This window comes from Sciurus carolinensis, chromosome 12 (genome assembly GCF_902686445.1).
Source record: "Sciurus carolinensis chromosome 12, mSciCar1.2, whole genome shotgun sequence".
NCBI classification, from domain to species: Eukaryota; Metazoa; Chordata; class Mammalia; order Rodentia; family Sciuridae; genus Sciurus; species Sciurus carolinensis.
Window position 1 is genome coordinate 7,607,650 of NC_062224.1, and position 12,436 is coordinate 7,620,085.

General features: G+C 44.1%; 1 protein-coding gene across 1 annotated transcript; it reads right to left on the minus strand.

Annotated features, from left to right (window-relative positions):
• Nucleotides 1-5,447: 5,447 nt before the first annotated feature.
• On the minus strand, nt 5,448-10,603 carry LOC124962228 (isopentenyl-diphosphate delta-isomerase 2-like). The gene is made up of 4 exons (XM_047521428.1): nt 10,462-10,603; nt 9,560-9,652; nt 7,145-7,275; nt 5,448-5,765 (listed from the first exon to the last, which is right to left on the minus strand). The coding sequence occupies exons 1-4, from the start codon at nt 10,601-10,603 to the stop codon at nt 5,448-5,450; spliced, it is 684 nt and encodes a 227-aa protein (XP_047377384.1).
• Nucleotides 10,604-12,436: the final 1,833 nt, after the last annotated feature.

A 12,436-nucleotide genomic window follows, 5' to 3' on the forward strand; every position in this document is an offset into this window, starting at 1 on the left:
GAGCTGGTGATCCCAACAGAGAGGCCTCCTCCCCTGGAGCACAGGTGGGCGGCGCCGGGTGAGGGCTGGAAACCTTCATCCCTACACTGGGAGGGACAGGTAGAGTGTGTGACAGCAGATCTGAGAGATGCCCAAGAAGGAGGCAGCCAGGCGGATCCTCAGCAGAGGGCGAGGCCAGCCCAAAGCCTGAACAGAGAAGCTGGGGTGGCACCTGGAACAGAGAAGGTGGGGAAGTTGACCCTCCCTGCCGCCTGTACAGATGCTTGATTCACCCTCTTAGGGCTCCCGGGACTTGTCCATCCTCCCTGACAAGAGGCGCCCTGCCCTGCACACCATATCCCTTTCCCCGTCCTTGGTATACGACAGCCCCCCTCATGTGTGGCCACTTCACGTCTCCACACGGGTTTGTGGGATATTATGATGTGACTTATGCTCCGGTGGACACGAGATTCTCCAGGAAGGGCGCAAACCCCCTCCGCTACGCCTGAGGTGAAGGGGACCCCTCCCACCTCACAGTCACACTGGCAACTGCCAGAAGGACCGGGTCTCTTACCTCCTGCTGCTAGATTTAGCATTTACTCCAACAACCTGGATATGCAGATGGCCAAACGAATATTTGGACACCATGTTATAAACCTAGGTAGCCTTGCTTCTTGCTATGGAAAGTGAAGGGGTTCTCTCTATTGTCTCAGGGACTTGGTCACACTGGGGCAAAAGCGTACTTATCCTATTTATTTATGTTGCCAGGGATGAGTACCATCCCTGCTCACTGAGTCTTTCCTCTTGAAGAGTCCTGTTGCATCTCTGTCCATCTCTTTCCTATGGTTTTGTCCAGTCCTCTTTCTAATCCCAGCTGAAAAGCAAAGATGGATAAGGGCATGTCCCAATCTCTCCCTAAAACCATTCTAAGGCACAGTGTTGTCTTTAAGCCTGCTCTCCTGTTCTGCACGGGAATCCTCAGCACCACTGGAACACAGCGCTAGGTGCCCACTTGCACGTCTGGGCTGGTCTGAGCTGTGCAGGACCCAAGCAGACGGGAGTCACTGTGTTCAGGAGAAAAGGAGGAGGGATGGCAGGGGATGTTGGAGGCAGCTCTGCAAAGGAAAGCCAGATTAGGGTCCCCCACTGTAGGCTACCGTCTCAAGATCTTTGGGTCATATTTATCTGGTTTTTGTTTGTATGTTTGTTTGTTTGTTGCAGTACTGGGGATTGAACCCAGGGGCACTTTACCCCTGAGCTACACCCCAAGTCCTTGTCATTAGTTTATTTATTTATTTTTTTTAAATTTGAAGCAGGGTTAGGCTTAGGGTTAGAGTTAAATTGCCAAGGCCACCTTGGAATTTACAATCCTGCCTCATCCTCCCAAGGCTGGGATTATAGGCATGTTCCACCACACCCTGCTGTATTTATCTTTTAAAAATGTAACTACAAGAGCACTACTAAGCTGGTTGAATCTGTTAAATAAAATCTGTATGAGGTCATTGGTTTGGATAGAGCTCCCCAGTACCTGCAACCAAGCTAAAACTATATTGCTTATCTAACTTTCCAAGAAATCACAAGAAAGATATCACCAAATCCCCAAATGGCACAAATTTAAGCCTGCATGCTGAGAAAGTCCCCTCTGTGGTAATCCCATAAGGAAAGTGGTTTTGAAATAACTGCTCTGCCTTTTGTTCTGTTTCTGCTTTCCTTGGCCCTTGTCTCTATAAATCTCAGCTCATTGGAATATTCTGTTTTATAAGAAGATCTGTTTCCCAATTCTCAAATTGTGAATAAAAGTCAATTAAGATCTTTAGACTAAACTTTTTATAATTTTGTCTTGACATACCCTTTGTCCTTCAATCTAGTCTGACCCTCACCAAATCCTGGAAGCTCATATCCTAATCTGGCCACCCAGATTCACAGTGATCCATTTCTTGCAAACTTAATGTTACCCTCTCTCCCAACAGGACACATTCAGAACAAACAACCCACCCTAATCACCCCCAGTCAAACCTGTGCAGATCAATACCCCAAACCACAGAAAGCCAGCTTAAAAATCCCTAATGGCCTTCAGTTAACACTGCACAGAATTAATCACCCCAAACCACCAAGCCCCTGTACCCTCTCATAGCCATGCAAGATACTACCTTACAAACACCCTAGAGTGCTGTGCACACTGGCCCCCTGCTGCACAGGCTTTAGATAATCATTCCCTGGCTCTCTAAGTGGGGGAGCTAAGGTCATGGCCATTGCAGTGTGGTGGTGTATGTCACAGATCCTCGGTTTCTTTTTTTAAAATCCTCCCCGCCTTTTGATCCCTTGTTCTTTTCCCAGTCCTGTTGATTTAACCCAGGGGTGTTCTACTACTAAGCTACATCCCCAGCCTTTTTAAATTTTTTTATTGCTAAGTTGCCCAGGCTGGCCTCGAACTTGCAATTTGCATGCCTCAGTCTCCTGAGCAGTCTGATTGGATTTTCCCATTTTGTTTTATTAATCTGAGTACCCAGCCTGAAATGAATACTGCACCAATTGGATTATTGTAACTTCACAGTACACATAAATAACAGGCTAGAGAAGTCCTTTTTATTCCCCCAACTCAAATTCATTAACTGTACTTCTATGTCACGACCCATGTTGACATTTATGCAGTTTCCCTGAGCTAGGGCCATGTGTCAGATTAGAAATGTTAAAGGTATGAGAAATTTAATAAATAAAGACAAGCTATGGAAAGTAGTGAAAAGCAGGGTCCCAGGGAGACCAACTCTGAAGGAGACCAGGTCTAACCAAGAACAAGAGCCTGCGTTCTATTTCTATAGGTAGGAACATCAAAGGGTTTCAGTGTGACAGGCTTCTTGAGGAAAACAGGATGATGATGGGAAAAAGAAGTTGTTTGGGGCTTGGCAGTTTACGCCCACCTCCTCTCTACCTCCTGACCGCTGCATTTGAACCTGGGGCTGTCCGATCCAAGGTAGGGTGTCGGCATAACCTGAGCAGTTTCCATGGGTGGAATTTCACTCAGAGTTCCCAGAAAAGCAACCCCCTGCCTTGTGATGGCTCAAACAAACCCATCATTCATACGCAGCCTCTGACACTTTTATACCTATTTTCCCAAATAAATATCAGAACAATCCCCTCAGGAAGGGCGCAGTGGCACATGTGTGTAATCCCAATTTCCCAAGAGGCCGAGGCGGGAAGATGTTAAATTCAGACCAGTCTGGGCAGCTTAGAGAGACCCCGTCTCAAAGTAAAAAATAAAAAGGGCTGGGGGTGTAGCTCAGTAGCAGAGCATCCCTGGGTTCGATTCCTATATCACACACACAAAAAAGCAATTCAAATAAATTGTAAGTATTATTATAAAAAGCTTGAAATTTTTGATTGAGATTACATTAGAATAAGGAATTATTTTGGGGGCGGAAAAAACAGACTACTCTTCTGCGCCTTCACTTCAGGCGAGTTTTTTGTCTCTGTTCATCCTGAGGCTTTGGAACAAGAGGGTCCAGGTGCTGATGCAGAGGGCTGGTCTGGGTGGCGGGAGAACTTGAACATGCCCTGCCCCCAAGCACCCTAGGCTGTTTTCTGGGCGTGCTGGACTGTCATGTACCCGACACCCAGGTCGGGTTTCCTCCAGGCTGCGGAGACTCTGCATACACATGCTTGTGCATCAACGCAGAGTTCCCAGTGAACCATCCTGGCCCACCATTAGGTTCTGAAGTTGTAGAAAGACAGAATCAGAACCCCTACTAAGGCCCGATTTCCCCTCCTTACAGCCCAAAGGACAAGTGGTTATCTGGTTAGGAAAGAAAACAATTGGGGCTTAGGAAATGGAGTGTGGGTTTCCTTTTCTATACAGAAAAGGAAATTTAAGGGGCTGGGGTCGTGGCTCAGTGGCGGAGCACTTGCCTAGCATGTGTGAGGCACTGAGTTCGATCCTCAGCACCACATATAAATAAATGAATATGATAAAGGACTATCGACATCTAAACAAATATTTTTAAAAAAGAAAAGGAAATTTAAAACATCTGAACAGAGAACATGCCTCTCACTGGATACCCATGAGTGGGATGGGACGTGGGACAGAAGTCATGGAATTGACACAGGAGTGTTTGTGATCAGACATGTGTGGATGAGACGGTGAAGGGCAGGGAAACTCGACCCTCCATACGGAGGGCTCTTGTGCCAAATCATTTCCAGAATCCGTGAGTGCACTATGACACGCCCGCTCTGAGCTCCACAGCGGGTATTGGCATCTCCCTGCCTGCGAGAAGTCTCAAGGTGACGTGCTGTATTAGACTGTGTTTCATACCATGGTTCCCAACTTCTCTGAACCGCCAGTCCCACTCTTTACCCCATCTGTCAATTCCTGTGACTGCTTTTGTTCACTTAAAGTGTTGGTGTCAGAGCTGATCTGGAGATGGAGGGATGAATTTGATGGCGTGAGCTGAAGGGCTCAGGGCCAGGACCTGTGAGTGTGGAAATAGACATTTTCCCCCAGAACTGGTGATTGAACCTCAGAGGCGCTGATTCACATCCCCAGCACTTTTTATTTTTATTTTGAGACAGGGTCTCACTGGCCTTGAACTTGTGATCCCTCTTGCCTCAGCTACCCAACAGGCTGTGATCATAGCTGTGCACCACCACACCCCATAAGAACAGACTTAAAAACAGATCACTGCTTTCCAAGCACAGGAATGAATTTAATAAAATGTAAGAACAACAGTTTTTCCAAGAAGGGTGCTCTAGCTTCTCCCGACAAGTAAAGTAAGATGGTTAACAGCAGGCAGAGCTTTTGGGTCTGTTTCCAGTCAGTGAAAATTATTCCATGAGGGAAACTACTTTAAATCACTATATTTCAGCATCCCTAATTCATTTGTTCAATTAATATGTGCTATGACCACTATGCATTATATAGAAACACTTAATGTAGTTGTGAACACGGTAGATCTTAGAAGACGGTTAATCCAGTTCTTGCAAGTTAAAGCAGGACAGCTTACATGTAGTTTAGGCATTTTGGTTCTCGCCAAATTTTATGCTTGACAAACAGACAATAGCTGCATTTGGCTTCCCTCTGGTTCTTTCACCCAAGGCCTGCCCAAAGATGTTACGCAACATTTAGCTACTACAAGGTTGACTTCAGATCTCTACTTCGTGGAATTTTCTCTTCTTTTTTCCTCCATTTTTAAATTGAACTTTAAAAAATTTTAAAAATCACATCTGGGGAAAACAATAAATTCCCTCCCTTCAATTAGGCAGATGAAAAGCAGAAAGGAAGCAAAAGGGGGAAATGAATACGGCATGGCAAAGCAGACTAAAAGATCAGAAGTAGTGATTCACAGATGATTAGCAATTGCAGCCCCGTTTTTCCCTTTTTAGATGGAGGTGCAGACTCCCATTTAAACCAGGGTCTGCCCACCTGCGGGCACAGCCTTTGCTGTCTGGCCCTTTCTGGAGATTCTCTCCTCCCTGCCTCACACTCTGTGGATCTTGTGATGCTCCACAAACTGGGTCACCTCATCCAAGTAAGGCCACCACTTAAACAGGAACCTCTCTGCAATGATTCTCAGCCAGGGCGTGACTCTCGCTTGGCCCCTGGCTGCCTCGTCCAGGAGCCCTTCCAGTTCCTCCTGGGCCAGGTAGCGGTAGCTGTCAAGTTCACTGGGATCCGGAGTGATTGTCAAGTTCTTCTTCACCAGCAGAAGGTAGCAGACCTCATGTTCTCCCCAAATTTGATCTGATTTCGCCTTGTAATGATATCTTGTCATAAACACTATGTCCTCTACAGAAAGCTGTGGCAGAAATGGATGCCATGTTAATAACACTAGCATAAAACCTAGCATGCGCAGAAAAAAGGAGAAAATTTGTTTACCTCGGAGGAGATAAACAAATTCTGTTGGTAAGTGATCATTACCCGAACCTTAATTTTAGCTAATTTTTTTTCTTTAAGAGGAGATTGAAAACTTTATTGGCACTAACACAAAAATGAAATTGATTCAAGGAATGGCAAATCACTTTGACAATGCACAATTTTTATGCAGATGTATGCATTCGAGCAATTTTTATGCAGATTTTTTAGTGCATAAGACCACCTTTTAAAATCACCTTGGAGACCTAGGAATGGCTATAAAACAGATGGGCAAAGCTTGTGGACTCCGTGAAAATCAGTTAGCCTTGGCAGATGTGATCTTTCTCAGGTTGTTTCCTCAATGCCATGATGATGGTCCATATTTGGGACATATGTGGCATGAATATTCTTTCCCTCAAAAATGATGATGATGTAATCAGGTGACACTTTGGTGTTTCAAGGGTTTCTGATGAACACTCTACAGGTGTGGTCTTGTTTTTAACCATTGGTCATCTCAGTAGCAATTGGTTTGATTGCTCTAGAATAGCCAGAGAGGCTATTGCTCAGGCCTATTCCTGTCCCTGTTGTCATGGGCTATGCCCTTCCCATTTGAAACTGTGTTGTCTGTGATATGTATGTCTAAGTCCAGGGGCCTAAGACTCCCTGTGTATTCACTTAGAAACTGTTTCTAAGGAGTAATGGTCCTTGTATCTACCTTTCTAACACAGCACCAGAAATGCAAAGGCTGCTAGTGGCCTACACTGCTGTGGGCTTCAGAGGTTCAGTCCTTGGTCGGCAGACTCCATCGCTCTGGGCCAAGGTGAGGTGTAGCATCATGGCAGAAAGGCATGGCAGAGGAAAGTTGCTCACCTCATGGTAGCCAGGAAGCAGACAGAGCTAACTAACTAAACATTTGTGGACTCAAATCTGAATAATAATCTGACTTTGGTTTCTTTGGTGTAACAAACCTATCTCTGTCCTATTTTGAAGAACCGACTCTTCCACCCCCAACAACAGAAAATCCAATGAAAGCAGGCCAGCTTTGTGAGGAAAATATCCATCCCCTCTCTCCTACTGGCTTCAAAGATAAAGGTAACAAATGGATAACTGATAGTCACAGCTGATCCTAGACATTTCTCTTAGTGCACATGTGCAATTTCTTCTTCGATGTTTACTGAAAACCAGATTCCTGAACCATGCCAACCCTGCCCAGAACAAATGAATGTGCTACAACCCTGCCCTCTGCAACAGCACCTTTCGGAGGCCAAGGGCACAGATCCAGTTCCTGGGACAGCGCAGCTGTTTCTGGGCAGATGTGCGTACCTGCTCCGGGGGAATCCCCAGCTCAGCCTGCAGGCGTCTCAGGGCGGCCCTCCTCACTCCCAAGGCGTCCTTTTCCTCCATTTCGGTAGAGTTGTATAACGGGTGACTAGAACAGGAGTCGGAAAAATGCCCTGGAAACACACAAGGGAAATATCCCTCGTACTTTATTCCTGGAAATCGAATCTATTGAATACAAACACAGACTCTTTGGGTAAAATCATCACGATCTGTCCTCATCAGCCCGGCAGGAGGGAAGCGCAGGCTTGCGTGGTGCTTGGGGCACAGCCTGCATCCCTGCTCCCGTGGGCTGAGGGTTGGGGTGAGGTGCCTCTGGGTGCTACCTGCAGAGCTGTTCCTAAGACAGGACAGCCCGACTGCCTGCCGCAGATGCGCACCCACATGCCCTGTTGCACTCTCCAAGCAAGTCTCGGGACCAGGAGCGGCTCTCCTGCAGATTTAAGTCCCACCACGTATCTGAAATCCCATTCAAGAGCAAGAAGAGGTGAGTGCCTGTGTGTGGTGTGGGTGGGTCCTCACTGGGGATGTAGCGGGCATATGTGGGAGTGTTGGGCGTGGAACACACCACCCCAAAATACGATGGCAGGACTAGGAGATGGGGAAAGGCCACCACAAAATTGCTGCTTTGGACTCCAAACCCAGAGCACCTGGAGAAGAGCAAGTGGAGGAAGAGGCTTGCTCTGAACTTGCCCTCTCTGGTTAGAGAAGATGAAAGCAACATTATAAATCTTCTCCCAGGGAGTCTGTAAAATGCCTTGGAAAGATCCACCAGGGAGGATCACAGCAGAAATGGAGGGCTCCCCACCCAGACAGCTGTGTCACAGGCAGCACCTATTCTGACAGTTCCTCCCTGAGATCTCTTCTTACCTGGGAAGTTTTTATATCTGCATCACAAGGCAGTCTTCATTTCCCCCATACGATACCTTCCTATACTGTCCCACTTCCTATAACTTGTCCCACTTCCCCCGAGAAGTCCCCTGCCCCTCTTCCATTCTGCAGTTCAGGATACTTTAGGAACCTCATCATTTGGCTCTTCTTCATATTTCATGGGGTTCCCCTGCACATGCATATAATTAGGATGTGTTTTCCCTGTTCATCTGTCTACTGCCGGTCTATTTCATGGACTACACAGGCTAGTGAGGGAGTCTTCTTTCTTTTTTACGAAAGGACAGCTCACAAGCAGTTTTACAGAAAGAATTTAGGCTATAACATTTGACAAAGTTTTCTGTTTTTGGTACTGGGATTGAATCCAGGACTGCTTAACCACTAAGCCACGTTCCCATTTGTATTCTTTTATTTTGAGACAGGATCTCTCTAAGTTGCTTAGGGCCTCACTAAATGATTTAGACTGGATTCGAACTTGTAATTCTCCTTCCTGGGCCTCCTGAGTCACTGGGATTACAGGTATATGCCATCACTCCTGGCTGACCAAGTTTTCTTAGCAAAAGGTACCATGTCCTTTACCCAGGTAACAACGATAGCTTGTCTGGTGAGGGTAGCTCTCCCCTCACTAAATCTCTCTATCCCATCTAGCTCTTCAGACACTGAACACTTACTTGGGTCACTTTGGAGGAATGTGGGGAAAACAGAAAATACCACTGGAAATACAAAAACGACTCTGTAACCTGAGGGTGTCATTATCCTCCACATGAAATCTTAGACAGAAGCGTAATCTACATGCTGTTATGCTTCTAACTTAGCAGTTCCTAAATTTTTCTGAGACAAACTTAGTTGGCTTCATAGCAGAACCAAACTTACCCAGCAAATTCAGAGATGGTTTGGGGAATGACTAAGATGTATCCAGTGAACCTCAGAGAAAGAACTAAGGAAAATATGGATCTTTCATTGCTATGGTCTTCTCTGCAGGGACTCTATCCACTTTCCATGGGTCAGGCAGGGTGACATTTTGAAAATTTGGGAACAATTCATGCTCATGCATTTTAAATGACCACAGCTGATGTAAATGCTATCCTCGATTATAAAGGGTTATTTCTACTTTTGTCATAATCTTAGAAAGTAGAGAAAAATTCAATCTTAAGATTTGGATAGTAGGATAATAATTTATATCATTATCTTTTTAATTTTATGCTTAAATATTATTTATTTTAATCCAGTTCCTTAGACTTAGATAAGTTCTTCTGCATTTAAATGACTTTACACAGCCAGCAAAATAAAAGGAAAAAAATCCAAATCCCCAACTAGAAACTTAATTAAAAAACAAAAACCCAGCCCACTGAAGAAATATCAGCCTGGTAAGCATAGGTCTACAGTTTCCTCCAGGGTGAGCTATCATCTGAAGTATCATCTGGCCATGCAGATAAGTCATGTCCCAGGTTCCTCCAGGTCAGATTACATGGAAAGGTTCTCTGAAGTCATAGGTTCAATGAATGGACTCACCAGGAAAAGTAAGCTTGGTGTCTGATCGCTTCTGGATCAGGACTTTCTTCTCCGTGTTGAACAAAACCACGCTGAAGGCTCGGTGCAGCAGCCCTGAGAGGACAAAGCCCAAGACCATGAGTGACATGTGGAGTCCCTGCAATAGTTGTCTGTTCTGTCCTCAGTCTGTGTCTCGTCTAAATAACCTCTATGATATGGCACTTGAGTAGGGCAAGGGACATGCAGTTGCCTAAATGGACACCTGGAACCTCTAGCTAATTAAAACTTGTTTGACAAGGTGAAACTCAAAGTAAAAGTTCAGTCTTTCAGAGAAAACCAGAGCTGAAAGGTAGTTAAATTGAGAAAAACAGATTTGATTTCCAACTCTTGCGGTAGGGGAGAAGAGACCTCAGTGTGGACCTGGTGTCAACTCTGAAATCAGCATGGGCAGGTGGAAATTTATAGCTAAGGAGCAGAGTGGAGGTAGGCCTAAGGAAGATTATTAGCAGGGACATCTGGGGCGAGAGGAGTTCCGACTAGGTCTACAGGATTGATACGGTTCTTTCTCAAGATGAACCTGGATGATCAGACGTCACTGAGGATGGGGTGGCATGAGGACCTGATCAAATACAGAAGGCGGGAGACTCTCTGAACTAAGTTAGCCGGATTCTTGCCCAAACTGGGTTTTACAAGAGAGTGCACAGCTGTCTAGATGCTCAGGACTCTGCTGACACTTGGGTTGAGCAGACTCTGTCCAAGCGGGCACCTCAGAATCATCTCCCAGAGCTGACAAGCAGTTAAAGTACAAGGTGACCTTGTGGCCTCCTCATGCAAAAAGCCCAGATTCTCCCCACCTCCAACTCTCTCAGGTGAGAAAAAAGTGAGAAAATCTTGCAAAATTAACAAAGAAACCCGTGTGCCACCTTTCTCGATGTTCTCATTCAAATGGCAGTTCCTCTTGGTGTCCACACCAATGACCTTATCATCTTCATCAACGACAATGAGCATTTCATCTAGGCGTCGTAGCTGATGTTCGCTGATCCAGTCGAGATTGACTTCAGACATAGCTGCTAGCGGAATCCAGCCTGAAATGAAGGCACACAATTTCCTTTTGTGCAGAGGATCGTATCTAATTTTTGCTATTTGTTACCAAGCACCTCAGGATTTACATACAGTATTGAAGTAGGACTGTTGTTATATATAAAAGAGGTAAAATGTTTCTGATTTAGTGTCTTTCTGAATAGGGAATCTTAGAGACATACACACAGACACACACACACACACACATATCATATAAGACATATATGATATATATATCATGTTAGATAGCTATCATGATATATATATCTTATGTATAGATATCTAACACGATATATATGACATATATGTGTGTGTGTGTGATGTTCCCCAAGGTTCCTTCAATGAAGATTCAAACAACAAACCCCCACAAAATAAGTGCAAGTTCAGATAACACTCTTTGTAGTATTAGTGGGCAAAGCCACTAGGGTTGGAGCAGATACAGAGATTTCACCACCTTTTAGAAAAGTTGCATTGACCTGAGAGAGCCTCATGCATCCTCTTCGGTGTCAGATACATCCTCATGTAATGGTTTTCCCAGATCATATTTTCGGTATAATTTATTTTCACCAAAATCTTGTCATCATTCCTTTCTACTTTTTAATGAATTGCATTTGCTTCTGTCCCTTGTCATTATTCCGTTATTATTTTCAGCAATCTGCTCATCCTCTTAATAGAGAGGCTGCTTGACCAGAGATGTAGACAGGGGACAGAATACAGATGCAGAGAGAACAAGTGCTGAATAGGTACAATATTTGATCAAAAGGTGAAAGAATCCCCACGAGAAAAAGGATACACACAAACCGTTGGTGGAAATTGGAGACTCCTGGGTATCAGGTGTGAAGCGAAGCACTCAGGTTGAACCAGGATCTTTTATACCTTTGAGGTGTGTGGAAAGATGCCATGAAGATGTTCTCGAAGTTTTGTATTCTAAACAACAAACCACACCCTGACTTCTCTTGATTCTGTTTGCCCATCAGACCTCTGCTTGTTCATGCTACACATCTTTTGAAAATTTTTATTCAGCCCTTAAGTGAATGTTCCAGGCATCACTCATTTGTCCAATGGGGCAGATCACACCATCTCTAGTGCCTTGGAATGTAACAACCAATTTCCATTATTCAATGACTTGTTTTGCAAATGGGATGATCTTAGAAAATCATTTTGATACAACTCCACTTTTTTAGGGCATTTAGTGCAGCTAGTTTTTAAATGTGGGAGAAATTATGTTCTACTGGCATGTTAATGTATGATTATTGTGGCATTTCAAATAGATATGGAAAAGATAATTATTTGAATATTGATGGGATGTCTGGCTTGCTTTTTTTTTTTAAAGGAATAAAGTTATATCCTTATTCTAATGTCATATTAGAGATAGTAAAATGTGTACTTAGTTCCCCATTAAAGCTTCATAGGTTGCCTTAATAAGGTAAATATTTAGGTTAATCTTATGAGTCTTTCAGACATTAAGTTTGGAAAAAGTTAACGGTTATCAGAGTTTACACACATGATCACAACCAAAAGAGTAAAAGAATAAGACTTTCTTAATGTTTTCCCAAACATAATTGCAATTTCTAGTGAAACATTTATTCCTATGCTATTTTCATCTTACATCTTATTTTCCATCTTACACTCTTGATTTTTTTGTCTGAATATGTTATAATTAATCTTGTACATTATCTCAGGTTTTCACTAAATTGCTTAGGGCCTTACTAATCTCCCTAGTCTTAATCCCAGTTTTATCTTGGTTACATTTTTATCATTTAGAGTGGGATATGCTTATTAAGTCAATTATACTTCAGTAACCCTGTGAATAAAAAA